This window comes from Crocodylus siamensis, chromosome 4, assembly GCF_052110815.1.
Source record: "Crocodylus siamensis isolate JL-2025a chromosome 4, ASM5211081v1, whole genome shotgun sequence".
Lineage (NCBI taxonomy): Eukaryota > Metazoa > Chordata > Crocodylia > Crocodylidae > Crocodylus > Crocodylus siamensis.
This window is the reverse complement of record NC_143398.1, coordinates 174,789,882-174,812,746: the sequence shown is the minus strand read 5'-3', so window position 1 is coordinate 174,812,746 and position 22,865 is coordinate 174,789,882. Positions and strand designations below refer to the sequence as shown.

Below are 22,865 nucleotides of genomic sequence, written 5' to 3'. Positions count from 1 at the left end.
AGTGCTCCTGGACAGCCATTTTATGAGTAAAGTCAGTGGAAAATAAGGTGAGAATAAAGTATTAATTTGCTGTAGTTTAGCAAAAAGGGAAGGATTTAAATTTTTTTCGATGCAGTTGTTTTGGCATTTAAGCCTGTCAATTGATTTATGTACCTTTTATAATTTTAAGTTCACAGTATTTCCTAGGGTCTCTCTTTATATTTTAAAAGCATTTATAGAAGACACAAAATTAAACACTGTCTCCTTCCTCTTTGTAGGTAGCAAATAGCTGGTTTTAAATGTCGTTTTTATCTGAGCAAAGTGCAGTGGGAGTCAGCTGTTGGGTGGTGAGCTGTTGTGCTTTTAAGAACCTCTACAAAAGCTTCAGCCTGTGTTTAACTTTACAGTGACAGAAATCCAAAGTGACAGAGATCAGAATCTGGCCCCATATGCGTTCAGTGCACTTATTATATACACTGTTTAGTGTAAAGCTGAGTGTGGATTTTTTTTCAGTGAATAGTAAATTAATCAGAAAATGGATTTTCTGAGGGGACAAAAACTGCAAGTTTGCGTAAGAAAAGTGTGGGGGGATTTGAAAATGTTTAAGTGTTTCATTTTAACAGTTTCAAAGGCTTCATTTCAGAAATGCTGAAATGTTTTGTTTCAACATTTTAAAATAAAACTTTTGAACTTTTGCTTCAAAATGTCATGTTTTTGTTTTTAAAAAATGACTATTAAAAGGGAAAAATGCTTAAACAAAAGGGTTAAATATCACGAAAGGAAGGCAAAACATTTAAGAGCAGGCTAGACAGAGCTATGAACCCATACTTGTCCTTAGGGCCTCTGGAATTTAGTTCTTTGGAAAAGGAGAAGCTGAAATGTGCTGCATGCTACTACTTGCCAGGAGGGAAAGTCTCGCTGTTTGAGAACAATAGGCAGGTTTGTGGTGCTGTTTTATATGGGGGTCAGGAGTTGCAGGAAATGAAAAGCTAGGTTTACCCAGCTAGCTGTAAGATTGATTTTTGCCCTGAAAATTGTTTCTCAAGCCACTCTTTTCTTTCCAGTGGAGAGCACCTCTCTCTCTCTTTAACTGGTGATTGCTGGAGAGGAAAACCATTTTTAAATTCAACTGCTGCCAAGTTTCTTGTGTAATCTATATTGCACACTTCTGTTTTGTAAGCTTACTAGAGGCACATGGAATTAATTAGGTCTTTAAAAGTCTTGCCATCAAAACTTTTTTCCAAGGGACTTCCTCTGAATAGAACCTAGGAATACTAAAATTAACCTGAACCATTGTATTAAGCAAATTCTGTCTCATCCTGCCTGCCCTTTGTCTTAGAAGTCTAAACTTGCCTTCTCTGCTTCTACTTGATTGACATCCCAGTCCCTTGAGAGGTGGCTGCAGGTTAATGTCTGTAGGTTGCCCATGGCTCTAAAAGGAGAGAATTCCTAAGTACAGCAAGTGCAAAAACATTAAGATCAGATGCTCAATCGAGAGGTATATTTACACTGCAAAGGTAACTGAGGTTCGCTAATATGAATTAATAAGGGTGAAGCTATGTATTACACTTAGACCATACTAAATCTGTGTAATGTTAGGTGGTGTTAAAATTAGATCGTGCTGTGAGCCATTGCATGGTAGGTGTTGATACTGTTTACTGCCTGCACAGCTATAACTTGCCACTAGAGGGCTGATGAGCAGGGGCATGGCTAGGAGCCAAAACACCCAGGCTCTATCCTTGATGTAGGTAGGAGTGTGGGGTTAGGAGCAGTGCATTTGAGGATGCAGAATGACAGCAAATTGCTCATTTTATCTCTCTGGAGCAGACTGAAGTTACCCTAACATGAGTTTGGTAGCACAGCCCAGAGTTAAGCCTTGCCTGAAGTGGCATAACTGAGATGCTCAGAGGGCACTTAGCACAAGTTTCATAGATTTCATAGACATTAGGGCTGGAAGGGACCTCGGAAGATCGTCGCGTCCAGCCTCCTGCCCCGGGGCAGGAAGTCAGCAGGCATCATGGGATCCCAGCAAGGTAAGCATCCAAATGTCTCTTGAAGGCATTCAAAGTAGGTGCTTGAACCACAGCCAGCCTATTCCAGACCTTGGGGACTGTAAAGAAGTTTTTCCTTATGTCCAGCCTGAAATGTTCCTGAAGGAGTTTCTGACCATTTAACCTGGTCATCCCTTGGGGCACTCTGGTGAACAGACGTTCCCCCAGATCCTGGTGAGCACCCCTGGTAAACTTATAGGCGGCTACCAGATCGCCCCTGAGCGTGTGCTTTTCCAGGCTGAAGAGTCCCATAGCTCTCAGCCTCTCATAAGGTCTGTTTTCCTGACCTTTGATCATGTGCATGGCTCTCCTCTGCACTCTCTCAAGCTTCTCCGCATCCTTTTTGAATTATGGGGCCCCAAACTGGACGCAGTACTCCAGCTGCGGCCTCACCAAGGCCGAGTACAACGGAAGAATGACGTCCTGGGATTTGCTTGAGAAGCATTTATGGATGCAAGCCAGCGTTTTGCTTGCTTTACTAGCTGCAGCATCACACCGAAGGCTCATGTTCATCTTGTGGTCAATCATGACCCCCAAGTCCCTTTCGTTTATAGTGCTAGGCAGTGTATCACTGCCAAGCCTATAAGGATGCTGCAGGTGTTTCTTCCCAAGATGGAGAACCGTGCATTTATCGGTGTTAAACACCATCAGGTTCTCATCCGCCCATTTGCTGAGCCTGTCAGGGTCAGCTTGGATCATCCTCCTGTCCTTAGGTATGGACGCTTTACCCCAGAGTTTGATGTCATCAGCAAATGTGGCCAGTCTGCTTTTGATATGTATGTCCACATCTTTAATGAAGATTTTGAATAGTGGTGGCCCAAGGACAGTTAACAAGTTAACAAGCTTGTGTTTTAAATACCTTTTCTAAGTATAATGTATAATTTCACCCTTATAACTCATCTTAAAATGGTAATGTGTTTTAACTTGAATTAGCAATTCCAGTTGAATTCAATCCCATACTCCTCTGTAGGTTTCAAGTTGCTAAATCAAATCAAAACCTCAGGGATCTTCTTCTCGCTGAAGTTCTAGCCTGCTGTGGCTGACTTAGACAAGCTGACCAGAGTTAGGGGCATCCCTTGTTTGTTTGTTTTTTCTAACCATAAGGCTAGCTTGTTGGTGAAGCCTGAAACTTTAGAGAGATCCTTTCTTGATTTCAAGACCCAAGTAATGGGGAGTACACCTTCTTTTTGGTAAATTGTACTAAGGGTTACATATACTCAGTGTTCAAAAATTGCATTATTTCCTGCGTAGCTGGTAGCTGAAGGCAGATAAATCTATCTGATCTCATTATGCCTTTTTCTGCTAAATTAAAGAGTCCTGAGGCCTCAGATGTTCTCCTTTTACAATTATTTATACAGTAATAAAATTCTCTCAGTTGCATCTCCTTAATAAACCGGTCAAGTTCTGGATAAGGTAAAGTATTCTTTAGTCTGCATTTAGTTGTTTCAGATCTTTACCTCAGCACAAGCTTCAGGCCTGTGCTGTGGATAGATGGACTAGATAACTCAGGAATCCAGTCAGAAAACGTTACAAAAAGCAATTTAGTTTCTTCAAACCAACTTTACTGGTTTTGTTTAACTGTTTGGTTGAACTTTTTGTGGTTTATATAAAGTATGTCCTAATAGAGCTGTTCTGAAAACTCTTCATGTTTCTAATGCATGTTGTTTTTACCAAAACAAAGAAGATCAGACATACATTCTTTGAGAGAACTGCCTTGGACCAAAACAGCTCTTCAAAATAGAGTGACATTCAACACCCACCAATTGTACACTGTAGTCCTATTAAAAATGGAATATGTATTTAAATACACCATTTATGTCCATGATTTCACTTTAATAAAATTTCTAAAATTGTAAACAAAGCATGTTCTGTGTATGAAATAAGCCTCCTGTCTGTTCCTGGAGGTACTAGTTGATATAGCCTTGAGAGAGGGGGCACAGTTTCTCTTAGCAGCAGATCTTGCAGTGGCATAGCTGCAATCAGAAGCAGGTTCCTCCCTGCCCTACCAGTCTTCCTATGTGTAAAAAAGGGACACATTTTTCTTTGATTCCTTTGGCCAAAGGAATCAAAAGTTGTGGAAGAGGTGATATCTTTTATTAGACCAACTGGGTATTTATGACCTTCCCTTGGCAAATGTTTTAAGATCTGTAGGAGAAAATCCCAATATAAGTGCTAAGTGATTATTAATTATGATTGTATTTATTTACTTGTCTTATGTCAACACCAAGGTGCGGTTGAGGCACTGTGTTGGACCCTAGTGAAACACTTAGTAAGGCACAGCCTTTGTCCTAAGAAGTCTAAATAGGCAAGTGGGGGGAGGGGGAAGGGGAGGGAAAAAGGCATGGAATACTTGCTACGTCCTCATTGTACTGTGGCAATACCAGCACACCTCAAATAGCTGCATAGCTCTGTATTTCTTGAGTACCTATGGTTATATACTCAGAAACCTTCCCCATTACCTCAGCAGCTTATTTTGTTTTTGTCCTAATGGGAGCAATCTTGTCCTTATAATAATGGGAGTGATTTTTAATTCTCCCAACTTCGAAACAATTAGCTCTTGTGGTGTTGGCTGTGGAAAACCCTAGGGCATTGATGTGACCATTAGAGAGGTGAGAGAGAGAGGTGCATGGAAGTTATGTGAATTCAGCACTGGCAAATAAGGTGTTTGGTTGCACTAGCAAAAGTTTGGGGGGAAAAGGAGGAAAGTGGCTGAAAATGGACATGGTTAAAACCACCTGAAAAAAGAACCCAGGCAGTTCACACATCCATGCATTATGCACACTGTGGCACTAACCCCGCCCCCCCCCGGGACTCTAGGGACAGTTTGTCCTCCTTCATTTTTCAGTACGTTAAGTTTTGATTGAATTCAGCTGAACTTTTGTAACTTTTTCCAAGGACTGGTGGGAAAGAGTATTGAAAGCAAAGTAGTAAAATTTTCAGGCTGAACTTATGCATGTTTCCTCAGCTATAAGCCTGGTGGGAAGCACAGACCCTTGTTGCATTGTGACAGGAAATTGTACTCATTCCCAAACTGTGATTAGTCTTGTTAACATTTAACAGAGATCTATCTGTGTGTGGTCTGAAGAGATGGTCCGTTTAGTAGGTTAAGTCATCTTAGGCAAGAATTTGGTTTCCTCTGCCAGGCTGGAATGGGCCATGTGTTATGAGACGTCTTTCTTGCACTCCAAATCATGAGTCGATGCAAGTGCTATTAACACACAGTCTTTTTTTTTTTTTTCTTTAACTGTACTTTTCTTAGTTGTTTGTCCTTTGGATATGATCTTCATTAGGACTGGGGTTCAGCCTAGTAGAGAGAGGTCATTGGCACGTTGGTCCCTGTAATACAGCATGGTCCCAATTGCTATATGATCTCTTCTGTAATGTCAGTTTTTATGTTTCTAAAAACTCACAAAGTCCAATTGTGTCAAGTACCCAGAAAGAGAGAAGCCAGGTTCCTAGCTACACTTGAAAGAATGAATTGAGCCAACAGTTTATAGTGAATAATTTACTGGAGTAATTTTGCTGTCTTACAGGGAGAGGATCATGTGATCTGCTTATGGGCAGTTCTCAGGTTTTGGTGTTGGTGAATTTCTGCAGAAGATCATTCTTTCTTTTGTGCATCACACAGTCTGTGACTATTTCAAGGAACATGGGCATATACAATTCATACTGTTAGCTGCATTGCCTATGAGGAATTTTTTTGTTTTGTAACTGGATGAAGGTTTTCTTTTCCCCTCTTTTCAATTTAAAACAAATAAAAAGTGACCATGAATACTTAAGGGTAGCCTACCAACTGTGGAAAATTGCAAAACCAAAATGTCATACAATCAGTTGATCTGTTCTAGCAAACAGCAGGATCTAGCAGAATACCAGCTTCACAGTAATGTGGCCTAAACTTCAATTGAACTACTCTTCTTTAAAGGTCAAGAGAATGAAAAGGTCCCTGTAACTACCCTTATAGAGCAGCTTAGGAATAATCATGAAAAAATCCACTAGGATTTACTTTTGTAAATTGTGCATTTACAGCTTTATATTTGAAATGGTATGAAGTCTACTAAAATTAAACTTCCAGGCATTCATGCCAAAAATGCACTTATGGCAAGTATCACTTATGGCAAGTATTCTTCCAAAGAAACTTAGAAGAATTGGAACGTTTATGGGACCTGAATAGGAACCTGAACTATCTTTTACTCCTCAGATGTGAAAAAGAATGGCTTGTATTTGAAAGCTTGTCTAACCCTACCCCAACTATGCAGTTTGTCCGATAAAAGATATCATCCTAAGAAATCCTTGCCTTTTGCATAATTCCTGGACAATCACAGCTACAACATCACTCTTATCACTCCTATTTGATCACATATCAGCTGTTAGTTAATCAAAACTGTTCCACAAAGTATTCCAGAGGGGACATGCCAGTTACCTCTTGTTCTAAACTCCTCAAGCTAGGAACAGAAATTACCCTAAACTGGTATAAGTGATCGGCAACTGTTTCAAATCTGTAACACAACAGAAGTTCAGTGCACATAAAATGCTTCCAAAATGGCCAAAACCAGTTTTAGATAAATGTGGATACATATAATATCAGACTTAACTGATTTTAAGTTAAATCAATTTATTGAACTTCTGTTCCAGATCCCCTGGATTCAAGTTAACTCACAGTCCTCTAGCATCCCAGGATGCTTTGCATCTCCCCTGTACATACACCCTCACAGGGTGGGTGGGCTAGCCTTGGCCAGAGCTGTCTGTTCTAGCCAAGCAAGGAGGCAGCTCTAGTGCTCCCCGACTTCTGGCCTGGACCACTGTAGGCATGTGGCTGCATTTCTGCTATCAGAAGTGAATGTCTGGTTCACTTGCTTATCAGTTCAATCTGCACAGTTTACACTTACCTGCAAAGACTGAATCAATTCAGCATTGTGTTATTTGACCATCTGTACTTAGTCTCACTGTGGTTCACCCTGCATCGGTTCCTTTACTGCTGGAGGATCTGTCTTCACTTGATTCTTAAGGGGGAGCTCAGAAGTGAAATCAAGTTCTAGCAATTAGCATTTCCTCATCTTCATCAAGAATGTTTTGTGCAGATGGCATTTAAATCTTTTCAGCTGCAGTCTGATGACCTCTTCTACAAAGAAAGAGCATGCAGAATTGCATTGCCAGTGTCATTTTGATCACAGTGCTGTTGCTGGTCTCTACATAGTTAGAAAGTCTCTCTTAAAATTGGAGTTGGGTAACAGATCAAAGCTTTTGAGGTAGCCTGTGCCTATAAATGAAGCCCAGGAAGCTGTGGTTGTATGCCTGTACGTGCAAATTGAATTGAAATGCAGTGATTTACCTTTCAGTCACTTCACTCTTTCCATTGAGTAGAAAGAAGTAGTTAGCCATGCTAGACTGAAGTCAGGGAGAAGGCAAGGCAGGGTGACAAGACTAACTTGTTCAGAGAGGCTTTCACAGGGGGCAACTTACTTCATCAGATGCTACGAATGGATTTGCAGAGGGCAGGGGGTTGCTAAATAAAAATAAATAAAATAATTTAAATACAAAAGATGGGGAAAGAAGGAAGAAAAGAGTGTGGGAAGGGTCACGGCTGAGGGAGGCAAAGGTGAGTTGAAGAGATCAAAAGGGATAAAGAAAACAGACAACTCATTGAGGGACAAGGTTTATAAAAGCTACTCCAGGTACTAAGATAAGAGTACAGAGTCTCTGTTGAGATCATACTTAACACAATCCAGTCTGCAGATGATTTCTTGTTCTGCAATTTTGTGTTGAGTTGGTTTTTAAAATGTTGCTCAAAAACAGCTATTCTGAGGTCAGCGATGGAATAGCCAGTGAAGCTAAAGTGTTTTGCCACAGACTTTTGTACATTCCTAGAAAAGATGTCAAATTGCCGTCTATTCATTCTTTCATATAGGGATTGCCTTGTGTGTCTAATATAGAAAGCAGAGGAGCACTGGCTGCAAGTGATGGTGTATATATCCCTCTTTCTCTGGAGAGATCAGAGGGAAATAGGGCAGAGCCATTATTCCTTCTCCCTGCTGGATGCCCCATTGCTTTCTGTTTTGTTAAGTAGAGAGGGGGAGTTTGTAAGAGATGTTTATGAATTTGTTCATTACACAAAGTTACTCCACTGTCTCATGCAAACATTTCAGCCCAGCAGTTGTTTGTCATCTGCAGCTGTTAGAATATTTGCTATTTATTACTCACAGTTTGATTAGTAAGTTTAGCGTATACCAACATTGCCCAGCACGATTGAGTGTATAAGTACCTGGGTACTTCTACATAAACTAGCTCAGGTACCAGAAGCATGGGAGCATGGAGCAGGATAACTTACCATGCTCAAAAGATCTAATGAACTGTTTCTCTCCCTTGATGCGATGAGTGAAGGTGCTATAAACAGGTGCATGGCTTGAACAGATCAATTCCACTTCTAGCCTTCATGTGAATATGTGTTAAAGCAGGGGTTGTCAACCAGGGGTACATGTACCCCTGGGGGTACTTTGAAAGGCCCCAGGGGGTATGTGTGGGCAGGTGGGGATGGAGCGCCGCCACGCCACCCCACACCACCGCCTCACAGGAGCAGGGCTGAGGCTGGGGCTGGGTGAGGGCAGCTGTGCCCCTCTGCGGATGCAGGGAGCGAAATCTATGGTGGGGGGCTGGGGGAGGCCACGGGGCAGTTTGAATTTTGCATGCAGCCACCACTGCTGCCATCCACCACCCTGCACCGCTGCTTCATGTGCAGCTGCTGTCACTCCCCCCCCCCTCGACTAGCTGCCGGGGGTACACTGCTCAAAAAAGGTTGAAAACCCCTGCATTAGAGCAAGTAACAAGTTCTGTCATGATAACATTCATGGACATTTAAATTGAAGTGAAGTGAAGTTATTTTCTGGATTGGCATACCTCTGCTGAACGCAAGGAAATATCAGTGCATTGTAGGTTTGTTTTCACGGGAGGAGAAATTGGGGATATGAAGTCTAGGTGTAATCCTCATATGAGTTATTTGGTTACACTATCAACATCAATGCATAAACAGAGATGACCATGCTCAGCACACAGACAATCTCTTTATTTGTACCAAAAATGTAATCTTTCTTGAGAATGCTCCACTACACTAGGTAAGTGTTCTTCAAAGAGTTAAAAGATTATTAGTCCTATACTGCATCGCAACCATTTCACCTTTAGCTCTGTTTGTTTTGTGACTCAGCAGAAGCATGGCTTTCTGAGAATTTCTGAATGAGAATTCATACTAGTTTGAACAGCTCCCTGGTTTCCATTCGTAGGGGGCTTGACAAACATTCTGCTTTGTTTTGGTTACTGTGTTTTTCATAAAAGCATGGCTCAGCCATAACTGTTTTTTCCTGGTGACATGAGGAAACCGTGCAAAACAACAGGATATGTTTTGTTAATTATTTCAACCTGAGAGCTCCAAGGGGTAGGCTGGTTTTGCCTCAGATAGAGTCAAGGTTCAACAAGAAGTTTGTACAACTGGTCCAAGTTTCAGTGTTATAGCTATATGCAAGTAATGGTAAGGACTGTAGAACCATGCGATGGTAGGTCTTGTCACTTCCCTTCTGTTAGAAACAAGGTGATCTGATCTGGTCTGTCCTAAGTTATCTGGCAGGCTAGTTTAGTGACTGATACTGATAAGGATGATGAAAGAGTTTTTGAACCAGATATTCAGGTGCTTCTCTCTCTTTATTTCCTAATCAATTGAGTTTTCAAAACTGAGTTGGCAACCTGGTGAGATGTTTTGTCTTTCCTGCTTTCAGTCAAGTCAGAAAGATAATGGTGACAAGTACCCTTCTTGCTGTTTTGAAAATGCTTGTGATTTATAGCAGGACAGAAAATTAGAGGCAGCCGGAAATAGGTGTGCAGAATTCTGAAGTTTGGTAAGGTGTAGATGCCAGCTTCACACAGTAATACAAATTGATTCTTTCCTGTGGCGTACTTCTTCTGTTTCATATGGAGTGACTCATCTAGAAAGGCCTCTCCAAACCATACCCATTCTGTATCCCTAACCCTAGGTTGGGCTGCTGCAGGAGCTCTGACCCGAGTAGCCTGACCACAGCAAATGACTTGGAGAACTCCTAAACCCAATCAGCAATAGTAGCTGGGAGATCTCCAGCTGCCACAACACCCACTGGAGTAAGAGGCACCTTCCCGCTACAAAGGCCCCTCCCAATTTGCAGTAATCCCTCCTTCAATCCTAGGAGGGACCTTCAAGGTCTCTTCTACTAACTGTTAGCTTGGACTGCCCTACCTACCTGTGTCTTAAACTTAGCACTGGAAGACCTGGCATGCCCAATCTGAAAGAATTCTCCAGACCATAACCATACCTCTAGCTTGGGCTGCTCCAGCAGCCCTAATCCTGCAGAGCCTGACAAGAACTAGCTTGGAGAGCCCCAAATCCTGATCAGCAAGCTTATTTGGGAGATTTCCCAACTGCCACAACACCCACTAAGGGAAGAGAAACCTTCCCACCCTGGAGCCTGGCCCCACTGCTGGGAGTCCTCCCACCCCCACCTATAGAAGACGGTGTCTCAGGGTCCATCTCATTAGCTATTAGCCTAAACTACTTTACAAACAGGTCATGCTAGAGAGCAGGCAGGAATTCTGCTCTGCAGAGGCTGTTTGGAGACACCACTCTTTAGTGGGCAGCGACAGAACAAAGTTTGGCCCATTGCTCTTTGTTCTGGTTGTTCAGCACTGCAGATGCAGGGGGTGCTGCAGACCAGTGATTCTCAACCAGGGTGCCATGGCACTCTGGGGTCCCTTCAGATGCTTTCAAGAGTGCTGTGGCATGCCATGCAATGTTTGCGCTGTTAGATGTACAAGCATGGTTTGCAACATAAACTCAGAGCTTTCAAATAGGAATCCATAGGGTCAAAAACATTCTGCCCTGCTGTGGTCTTTCTAAGTTCTTTGAAACAAAAGAATTGCTATATTATTTTTCTGTATCAAAATGAAAGTGAAAGCTAAGCTGGTATTTTCCGAGGTGTGCCTCCATTCAGGCAAGGGGTGTCTGGAGTCTAGCAAGATTGAGAACCACTTCTGTAGACAGTGTGTATACCTTGTACTCATCTCCAGCATTAGCAGTTCAGTGTCAGCGTATAAACTTCTAAGGTGCCTCTGAAGACTATTGAAATCAATTTCTGGTCTTTCTATTTGCCTGCTGCTCTTCTGACTAGAGATTAGGGGAAATATCCTGACTATGAGAGTGGTCAGGCATTGGAACAGGCTACCTAGAGAAGTTGTGGATTCTCCCTGCTTGGAAACTTTCAAAAGTAGGTTAGACAGACACTTGGCTGGGATGGTTTAGTCAGGAATGATCCTGCTTGGAGCAAGGGGCTGGACTAGGGGTGCTGCCAAGGCCAGTGCCCCTTGCTTATTAGTGACGCAAAGGGGGCACACGTGCATATGCACCCCCTGAGTGTGGTGGTGCACCCCCTGCAAAAAGGCACCACCAACACTGCCGGCGGTATCCGCAGGCTGTCAGTGGCTGGTGGTTGCTGCTCCCCCACCCCTCCCCCCTGCTGCCACTGCTGTGGGAGCTCCCTGCTTGTCGCCGCCATGTTCCTGTGGCCAACAACGTCACCACTGCCTGCAAGAACTCAGCATGCTCCCCCAGCATCCATGCATGATCTTGCTCAAAGGAGGACATGCAGCTCCCTGTTTAAGCTGGTATTTTCACCTGAACACTCATGTAATGAAGGTTCAGACTGTTGCAGGATCAGGCCCTTTTAAAGTGGTCTACAGCCATGCACGTCTGTAGAGTGCTTCAGGGGACCAATTGCATGACAAAATGTCACTTGAGTCAGTGCCCTAGATGACCTTGTGAGAGCCCATCCAGCCCTACTTTTCTACCCTATCATAATGAAGCTTTCTGACCTAGAAATCTGTGACTAATGGGAATTCCTGGCCTTGGGAGTGAAGACAGACTTTTCTTGTTGCTTTTATATATGCGTTGTACTACCTGGCTTCTTTGTTTGTCTCTACTGAAAAGGTGTATATGCTGAGACAAAAAATATCTGGGATTATTTGCTGCTTCCCCAGTGCAGGAAGGGAATGGGCTAGTGGCTTTAAATGCTTCACTGTCTTTTTGGGTCCTGGGACTGTGAGATTGAATCCTTGTAGCAGGACACTAAAGAGGAATGGGAGGAAACAGAGACCAGGCAGTAGCTGTTGAATGTAACCTCCTCTCTGTTCCATTCAAAACGTACTTCTGTGTTTGAACCGGGTTTTGACAGCACCCAGGTGCTCAGGTAGGATGCAGCTTGCCTGGAAGGCCTCTCAGCAGGATGAATGGGTTTTGTTCCCTCCCTCAGTAGAATGCTTTCAACCTTGCTTGTACTGTACCGAATACTGTGGGTTTCTGTTTCACGCTGCCCTGAGGAAAAATTGCAGAACCCTCCATAAATACTAAATCAAGCTTTCATCTGCCTTTAGTGATCATCTGGCCATTTCTGACTGATGAAATAAACCCTGTAACAGGTGATACAGAAGTGCTGCTTTAAACGGAGCTTTTCAGAAGCAGCTGGAGGGTCAGTGGGACAGAGATGTTGGCTGAGGATACAGATTCCTCACTTATCAGGTGTACCTGAAGGTGCACGAAGGAATTAGTCTGAATTATTTGGAGGCCAAAAGGCCTTTTTGATGGTTAGCCTTATTGGTTGCTACCACTGCTTTGCTTCAGTCACCAAACACGTGGGTCAGGATAGATAGCTCAATTAAAGGTGGTTCTTCACAGTTAATCTTCAACCCCAGGCCACTGAATAATTTACGTTCCGACTTGTAATTCCACTTCCGTGATGAGGTAACAGTGTTGCAGCAATTCTAGAGGAAGCGTGGCTTCAGGGCTACTCTTCTGTGTCCTGCCACCTCAAAGCTGAAACAGTCACCTCACACCGAAGGTTTTATTATCACTGGACTTTAAGGTCCTGTGGTGGCCCTAGTTTGGGATTGTAGCAGAATTTCTGGGGGAAGCTCAATTCTAAACTAGTCTCCGTTGATCGCTTGTGAGCAATGTGGAATCAGTTTGACTGGGTCAGTGATAGTGTAGGTTTTGTAGTGAGGTAGGATTCCTTCAGTATGTTATTTAAATGTATTAAAGATGTTGTCATCACCAGACCTAGGTGCCTCGGTATAATAGTGAACAAAACTGATGCAACAAGTTAAAGCTCTGATCATGGCACAATAAGTGTTAAAATACTTCTCAGCCAGAAAATAAATGCCTGAGCAAAGTGACAAGCTATTTGCAGCGTAGACTAGCCACCCTCCGTTTCACCTCTTTCTACTCCGAGAGGGTATAGACCAACATGGCAGTAAAATCATTGCTGTCATCACAAACAACAGTGGGTGCACTAATGGTAGGAGAATGCTGGAAAATTCTTGTACTGGACAAGACTCAGCTGAATAGGTGCTTATTTCCATTCAGAGGACTTGAATATAAACTTGAATGGAGTATTCACAGTCTGGGCTGAGAAGTACAGGACTGTAGACCCCATGGTCCTGGCACTTCTAAGAAATTTAGAAACTCTAAGGTTCAAAATACAGACAGGCTGAGCCTGTACAGAGAACTGAGGAAACTTTTGAGCTTGGTATTAAGATCTAATCCTCTCCTGAGACTTGAAGTCTAGAATTGCTGGAGCTGTATTTGTCAATCAAAGGATTCTGTAACGCCTGCACAGGAACTGGTGCATTTAAATGTGAAATGGCTTAATGTGAAACTCTAGCTGCTTATTTTTACTTACAGCTAGTCCAGTTATTAAAGTCATAACATAGAGATTTGCTTTTTACTAGGCAATATGCAGTACTAGAAAACCTAAATCCGGGAGACAGGTTGTAAGGAGTTTGCTACTTAAAACTTACTCAGTCTGAATGAGGACACTTGAATGCCATATAAGAGCTGTTCTACAAGGAAGTTTTGTTATTTCAGTTTGTTGTATGAATTTTCTGAGCTCCCAGAATAGCAGGCCCTCAGGAATTTGTTCCTGTCAGCAGGGTTTTGTGGCACTGGTGAACTTTCTGCAAATTCCACTTCAGTCTCTTGTTTTCTTTCCCTTTCTGGTACTAATTCCATAACAGCCCTCCATTGATGTTTGATCCTTGCTTATCACAACCATATGCTGAATAAGAGTATGGTACAGAATAATACATGAGAAAGAAGCTAGCCAATTGCACGTCACCAAAGATTAGAGGCTGGCTGGGATGGAGGGATTCATGTTGGCTTGTCTGCTTCTCTTATGTTTCTTCTGCAGCTTTCTTCAGTGGCTGCTTTGGGTGGTCAATATGCATGGGGGTGACAACCAAACCTTGAGAGAGCCAGTGATAAGAAAATAGCACATGTCAACTTTTCATTTCAACATTCTTGGAAGGAAACATCTTGATTTTTCATTTTGAAATGACTTTGTTTCAAATGTGTTTGCTTTTTATGCAATATTGTATAATACTTTTTAAAGAGTCAGAAATTTAAGACTGAACCAATACCACACATTTTCAAATTTTCCTTCAGACAACTTTGCAAATTTTACTTTGTTTCAAACTGATGTGATGTCAGATTGAAAAGTATCTGAATCCTTTGTGAAGCAGAACTTTCATCTACCTTGGAGCCTGCTTGTAGCCCTTTGCAGCTGTGTAAAATGTTTCTTTTTAAATTGCCTGTAATCATTATCTTTTTTGGGATTATCTAGACGATGCCTCTCATTCCCATGCTTTGTACAAATCTTTCCAGACAAATGTTTGTCTCACCTGTGCTTTTAAATACTTCCAGTGATACAGATTGTACATCTTCTCCAAGTAATCTGTTCCAGTGTTTAACCTCCCTTTTTGTTAGATATTAGAAAGAACATTATAGCCTAAATTTCCCATGTTGCAATTTAAGTCCATAACAGCTTCTATTTTAACAGGATCCCCTAGGCTAAGGCTGAATTGATTCAAAATTTGCAGCTTAGTTTAAGCTGTATAGGTTGAAACGATAAACAAGTGAACAGACATCCATTTTTGATTCATGAAATGCAGCCACATGCCTGCAGTGGCTCAAGCCAGAAGCCTGGGGGCACTAGAGCATGCCCACCAACCACTGCTAAAGGGAAGGGAACAGAGAAGCCCTCCAAAACTCCCTCCACATTGCTGGAGTGGAGGGGGCAAAGCCAGGCCCTAGCCCATGCTCTGCCTGGACGGGGGAGGGGGTGAGGGAGGTTGCCAGGCTGAGGAGGGGGGGAAGGTGGGTAAAAAGGTAGTGGGATTGAATTCATAAAAGCTTGAACCAGAATAGTTTATTTCTCTGAAGATCTATAAACTGAAGAATTATAAACACAGCTACGCTGAATGTTTACTTTCTCTTCCTACTGTCCCCTCTTCCTGCTGCCTTTGAGGTTTGCAGTCCACAATCACAGCAGCAGCCTGAGACTGAATTGATTTAGTCTTTGCAGTTTAGTCTAAATTGCAAAGATTGAACCAATAAGTAACTGAACTGATTCATGTCAGGAAATGCAGCCATATGCCTGCAGTGGCTCAAGCCAGAAGCTGGGGGTTCTAGAGCACAGCTCTCTGGCATTTAGCCAGCATGGGCTGTGTGTTCACTTTCTCTCCCTGCTGCCCCCAAGGTCTCTGGGATTTGAAGCCCACAATCACAGCAGGAGGACTCTGCAACTTTGCTTATCACTTCCTATTCCTGCTTTCAGGTGCCTCTGGGATTTGAAGTCCACAGTCACTGCCAGCAATAAGTAAGCCAGCAGGGCAGCTCCATACTTGGGGGAAGGGGAGTTTAACCCCCTTCCCTGTCCCCAGACCCCAGCCAGGATTTGCTTGGGAGGGACAGTGAGCTGGCATGCTGGGTAGGGTTACCATGCATCCGGGTTTTCCTGGACATGTCCTCTTTTTGGATCCTCCAATCTCAGTCTGAGCTTTTATTTTTTTAAATATGATCAAATGTCTAGTATTTTGGTCAGTAAAGCTTCATAGTTTTCCCGGATTGACCTCGTGAGGGCTGCTTGGGGGTGGAGGGAGGGTGATTGGAGGCAGGGTGCATATGCATGTGGCCACCATGCAGTCAGGCAGCGTGTGAGAGCAGCTCTGGCCACTGGATGCAGGTAAGTCCGTGGTGGGCGGGTGTTGGAGGGCAAGGGTTTGGGGACTGTCTGGAGGGCAAGGGTTTGGGGACTGTCTGGGAGGTTGCGGGGGGGGGCAGGCACTCGTGTGTGTGTGTGTGTGTGTGAAGGGGATGGGGTGGGGTGACTGCCAGCACTGAGGGAAGCTGTCTGTGTGCCGGGGCTGCAGCAGGGCAGGGTAGGTGGGGAGGACATGCTTCTTTTTTGGAACTGGAAATGTGGTAGCCCTGATGCTGGGGGACTTTGACTTAACTTCAACCAGGAAGGAGTCTTGGGCAAAAGTTTCATAAAGTGGTTTGACTTAAATCAGTTAAATCTGATACTACATTCAACCAGATTTATCTTAAAACAGTTTCAGCCATTTTGCAACTGATTTATGTTCACTAAACTTTTGTTCTGTTACAGGTTTAAACCAGTTTCTGATTACTTAAACCAGTTTATGTGTAACTTCTGTCCCTAGCCTTAATATGCACTGAACTTCTGTTGTGTTACAGATTTGAACCAATTTCTGATCACTTATACTAGTTTATATGTAATTTCTGTCCCTAGCCCTAGCAAATAAGTGATCACCATCCTCTTTTGGGTAACTCTTTTGCAGTTTGAAAACTGTTATGAAATTTTTCTTTTGTCTCGTCTTCTATAGACTAAATATTCTCAACTCTTCTACCTTCCCTTGTGTGTCATGATTTCTAGACATGCAAGTCACGAACTTGCTTATACAATGCCTGTGCACTGGGGCTCTGATCTTTAATTTAAGCTCCCAAGCACTGCCATAATAGAAGTAGTAATGTGATCTTATAGGCCTGCCCTCCTCTCCCTCCCTGACCACAAACACTGCTATGATCTTGTGAATATGGAATATGATTTTCTAAACATAAGGGGAAAGAGAAGGTGCTTAGATTCATGCTGTGAAAATGTGCAGCAAACATGGGGAATGGCCGGCCAGTGAATCCAGCATCTCCCATCTCAGGGCAGAAATCCTGGTAGCATTCTGGTTGGTGCATGAGTTTCTCTAGCAAAATTCTCAAGCCCTTTTTACTTCTACCACACCTTTTGTATTCTGTGGCAAAGGATCCATAATAACATGTGCCTGTAAATCTCATGATGTTTGGGTTGGTTTTTTTTTTTTATTGTAATCTTTGGTTTTGGGTGGGTGTTAGTGTCAGAAAATAATTGATCTGTTTCTTCACCCCATTTTCATTTTGTGGAAATCTGGGTCATGGCAAGATTGCAGTGATCTAGTTGTGTACCTTATAAACTAACTAAATCATGTATGTATATGTGTATATGTATATACACATGCATATGAATGCCACATGCCCCTGGAGGCTGGGGGGGCATGGTAAGCTCCCGCAGGCAGCAGCACTGTTGGTGGTGGGAGCATGGCAGCAGCAAGCGGGGAGTTCCTGCAGGCAGCCACAGCACTGTTGGCAGTGGGGGGTGGAGGGCCGTGACCATCTGCAGATGTCGCCGGCTCACGTCATCAGTCAGTGATCTAATTTGAAACTGTTCTCATATCTCTACTTGTTCTCTGCTACCAACACCAAGTATATATCACCATTACTGGCCAGCTTTTGCCTTAACACTGTGCTCTATAATCTGTTAAAGCCTGCTGCAGGAACCTATTGTTATATTGCTAATGCAGCTGTCCAGGGCACCTGCTGTCATACTGCTCTGGCAGGTCCCCAAGAAGTAGTGCATCTATTTTGAAGATGCAGATGAAAGCTAATTCTGTGTAATTTGCTATACAAGCTCTCCCTTTTCAAATGAGCATGGCTTAATTAGATGAGTGTGAACAGAGCTGCCAATATATGTGTTCAGTTCCTTTATGTTATTGTATGCAAACTATTCAATGAGCAAAATGTGCATGGTTGCTGGTGTTTCTATATATTCATGTTCCAGTTTCAGAAGCAATATGTGTGGACTGAATGCCAATGAAAGCAATGGGTAACATTTTCCATTGAAACTTTTTTGGAAATGCAAATTTGTGAACTGAAAGAGTTTGAAAATGTGTGGCAAATTCATGGAATCATTTCAGCTGGAAAAAATAAGTAAACAAAATAGCTAAAAAAAATTAAAGTTTAGTTTCAGTATTATGTAAATGAAACATTTGGCTGTTTTGATTCAAAATAACTTCTCATTTCCAATGCATTTCAATATCATTTAATATAAGTTACTAAAAGGACCTCCTAAAATGGAATTGAAAGCAAATAATATTTCCTCTGAGCCAAAATTTATAATTTTTAATTTTTTGGTTCACTGAAAAAAATTAAGTTTTTCGTTTCAGGTCAATGTAAAATGAATTTGCAGGAAGGGGGCAAAGCAAGCAACCCAAAAAGTCGGCTAGTCATTCAGGACTACTGATGGAGCTGTCTGCTTATCTGCCCAGCAGTAGCAGTGAAAGTTTCTCTGCCCTACCAGCATATATTAGCAGAGATCTAGAGGTAGGGTTGGAATGGAGTTCCTTTCGGGGTCAGAGTAGGTCATTCTCAACAATTCATGCAGTTTTTGGCTGCTTGGTAAAGCCCTTCAGTTAGGGCGGGACTACATAACTGATGGTCCACAGGGGCTAACGTATGGCCCCTGGCTCCTACCTGGCTGGTGATCCCTTTATCTCTTTAGCTGCTGCTGCAGCTGGGGTCTCTAGGCTCCCCCCCCTCCACAAGCTTTTTCCTCCTCCTGTCCTAGGGGCTGGGGCAGTACAGGCCATGGCACCAGGGGAGTCCATGGCACAGTGCAGTGGGGTGGTGGGGTGTGACCCTTGTGGCTCCTAAGCACTTACAAGTTGGACAGCCCCAGTTAGGGGATGATTTTGGATTTCAGAAGCCTGGACTGACACCTGTCAGATTCAGCCTTCATAGAGGCTACTGCACATTCTCTGAATGGAAAGAAAGTCATAACCCTCCTGAGTGGGGTACTCATCTCACTGTTGACCAAAGGAGAGAGGCTCTGCGGCTCATTAGCAATGCCCAGAGGCACCCAGTTCCACGAAGTGCTAATGTTACACCTTCAAGAATGAGACTTCACTTTCTTGAGACAGAAATCTGTTTAATCAGCCTGAACCCCTTGGAACTGGCATAGGTAAGGACTTCAACTCTGAGATACCCCTGAGGGATTCAACTGCAAAGAGCAGAAGGAGCTACAAAAACACCAAGAAATCCCTCCCCATTCTCTGACTCAGCAAAGGCATCTATGGGGAGGGGGTGGAAAACTCATTCCAGGGGCCAGAGAGCACAAAGGCACACTCTTTGTGTCTAGTTTTGTAACTTGACACAGGCGTAAATCCCTTCCCACCCTCAAAGTCAGGGAGAGCATGTGTTGCTCTTTAATAATGTGATCAACTTATATAATATATTTTTTCTTTTATTTAGTACCAAATTGGTAACAGAGGTTTTCAAGACTGTTGTTAATCTGATCCGCGTAAGGTTAGACATTCAATAGATCCGTTTCTGTAGCTCTTGAAGTATTTACCTTAGCAGAGCCCCATATAGGAATTTGAACATACTGGAGTAGATTCCAATCCATATAAGGCATGTAAGGACTATAGAGGGTATTGTATGGGACTAGAGGAGAATTTCCTGGTCTATGCATAATATAGGATTACCATGACTAGAGCTGGCCAAAATTAGTTCTTCTAGTTCACAGGCAACTTCCTTTTGTGAATTGCAGGTGTAGTCCGAATCAGAACAACTCCCCAAAAGTTTTAAATTTCCAAGGAAACAGGAATTTTTTGGGCTGTGCAGCTTCTTCATGATATTTATGCTCTTGTTTGTTTCCATGCTAATATCACCAAAAATGTCAGTTTTACCGAGCAGATGCAGGAAACTCAGGGTGGCATGTCTATCCCAGGCTCAGAGATCCCATCTTTTTCTAGCAGTGCTTCAAACCTGCCTTTAGATTTTTTCAAACATTTTAGACTGGGTGCAGTTTCAAACAGCTGTTTCAGGTTCAACTAATTGGCATTTTTTGATGAAACTTTGTTCTGTTAGACAGTTTCCAACCGTCTGTGTCTGTAAAGAGCTGTCCCTTGCAAATATCTCATTGCAGATGACAAGCTGGGCTAGGGCAGGGTGTATGGGGCCAGACCTGGATCACGTAACATTGTACTCTAGCTCAGGAATGTTTTGGATACCAATGGGTGTAGAGAATTGAAACGCTAAAGCAGATGGTCCAACTTCTGAGCAGCTGGGGGCTGTGCAGGCTCTTCCAACCCCTGCCACATGGGTTATACAGGCTCTCTGGGCTTCCATGGGCTGTGCTGCCCTGTCCCAAGAAGTTGGGACAGGAAGTGGGAGGAAGGAGAGGGAGTCTGGAGACCTTGGTAGCAGCAGAAGGCTTGTTGGCCAGGTAGGAACCCATAGGTCATGAGTTGGACAGCCCAGCACTGAAGCATTAGTTTGGTCAGTACATTCCAGTCTGTCTTTTCTACTTATTATATTCAGTAATACCTTAGGTTATGAGAGATCCCTGGGTAGTATTTTTGCCCATTTTTGAAGTTCATTATGGGAGTAAGACTGGGTGAATTTTTCAGCGTAAAATGAAGATCAGTGAAGTAGGCGTACCTACTGTTAGAGCAGTCCATGAAAAAGTTTAAGGTAGGGCAGTCCCACTTCATCTGTGGAATAGATCGGGGCAGGCAATTATTTTGGGCAGAGAGCCACTTGCTGAGTTTTGACAAGCCATCGAGGGCCTCATGACAGGCAGCCAGGGGCAGATAAATATTAATTTTCTAAATTTTTTAGGGGCCCTGCAGGCTGCATAGAATGGCCTGGTGGGCCACATCTGGGCCATGGGCCGCATTTTGGCCACCCCCAGAATAGATGGTGGAGCCCCCAAAGGAACATGTCCCTTCATTGTACAAAGAGGGGCCTGCCAAATTTTTTGAACTCCAGCAACCTTAGATAACAAACTGTAAATGGGGGGCAGTGGTGGAGGATACGCAAGATGCAGGCAGTACTTGGAATGCGTTTCCAATTGTGACAGGAGGACCGGGTTAACAACCTAAGAGGTGGAACCTGGTCTGCTTGTGGTGGCTTTCCTATGTGTGTTCTTTGTTCCCTTTTTGCCTTAGTTTCAAAACCTTTGGACTCATTGCTTTTGAGTGGGAGGTACTGCTTATCAAGGCACCCAGAGACCATAATTTGTTTTTTCATATTTTTGGGCGACAGTTAAAACTGGTGGTGTTTAAGGGTTTTCTTTCTTTTCTCTCTCTCTTTTTTTTTCACTCTGGTTTTAGCTTCCAGAAGGAAGCTCTAGATAATTGAATCTGGCCCAACATCACCCAGCAAATGACTCGCAACTGGCTGAATTTGGAATGGAACGTGTGTGCTCAGGGTCAGTGACTAGTTACTTCTTTGTGTGCGCACACACACATTATGCCTACAGAAATGTGGAAAACAGGGCTTGGTCATTTTTGGCCAATGAATAGATGGATTCATTCCCCAGTTAATTTCTTCACTTCCCCCTTTTTGGCCTTTGTCAGGCTCTTGTTTGGTTCATTGGTTAGAGCAGTGAGCTGGGAGTGTAAGCTTCAGGGCTCCATTTATTTGTGGCATGACCATGAACACATCATTTATGTACTGAAGGCTTCAGTCCATTTAGGCTTCATTGATTTGTATGGCTTGTCATGGAAGGAAGAGGCTATTACTGAAAAAAAAAATGTGGGACGGAAATAGCTATGTCAGGCTGGAGAGTTCTCATAGTTTTGTGAGTTGTTTCTTTTGCAAGGTGAACATTATCCATTTCTATAACTTATACCTCTAAGGGATGTTGTTAATTAGAACTTGGAGAAGTTTTTGATATCCTGGATTGAAAGGTGCCTTCTAAGTACAAAGCACTATTCTTATTTTTTTATTATTTTAGATCTCTTGTACTTCAGTGTACAAGAGGAGGCTTAACCATGTTTTACTGTGTTGGAGGTTACTGGTCTGGCTGGTGTTGTGTGTAAGCTATAAGTGGGGGAGAATAGGGGGTGGGGAGAGACTGTTGCCAGGCAGGGCAAAATAAATGGCAGGAATGTCATCTTTGAGATTTTGCTGATGTGCCAGGAAAAAGCCAGCCATGCTGTCATTATTTCTGTGGAAAGTATACACAACAGGATGATTGACTTTTTTTTCATCAAAGCTGCTTTGGATGGAAAATTGGATTTTTGACTAAACAAAATGTTTTGTTTGTATGCAAAAAGTGCCTTCTGTCTATTGAAAAATGAACAATTGAATGTTCAAAAACAGAAGTGTGTGTCTGGTATTCAACAGAAGTTCTACTACAGAAGCCTCTAAGCAGACTACATCCAGGAAGATGCATGATGACTAGGCACCATTATGAGAAGAAGCATCCCCTTGCTTCACCAAGAGGCAAGAGGAAAGACGCAGTTCAGGTAGAGCACCTGGCTGAGAGAGCAAAAAAGGAGTATGCGGTTCTTGAACTGCAGTTTGCATGACATACTGCAGCACGACTTTGAATTGATGCTTTTTGGTTTTCAGTTTTTCCCCGGGAACAAGATTATTCTTGACAGATCTTTAATAAAGACTTATGATACCATATAACCAAAGTCCAAAGGTTTCTTCTACATTTGGGATGCTTATTGGGCCTCATTTTTCATCACTTCCCACACATGCAACCAAATTTTGGCAGGGGAGATCAGACCTGAAGACCTCAGTCCATAAAGCTGCCCATTTCTGTTTTGATGGTGTGAGAAGACTGATGATAAAGGACCATACCTCCATGGAATATAGTC

General features: G+C 43.0%; 1 protein-coding gene across 2 annotated transcripts in view; it reads left to right on the top strand.

The window, feature by feature from the left end:
- Positions 1-22,865, top strand: part of LOC149867196 (aryl hydrocarbon receptor-like) — a 121,797-nt gene that overhangs the window by 57,927 nt on the left and 41,005 nt on the right. Inside the window, exon 1 of one of the 2 annotated variants that reach the window (XM_090044953.1) lies at positions 1,732-2,012. The exons of the other annotated variant lie outside the window; for it this stretch is intronic. Coding sequence (XP_089901079.1) covers positions 1,997-2,012 — 16 coding nt within the window. The 5' untranslated portion in view covers positions 1,732-1,996. Of the gene's footprint in view, positions 1-1,731; positions 2,013-22,865 lie in introns of those variants that run through there. 2 annotated transcript variants of the gene reach the window in all.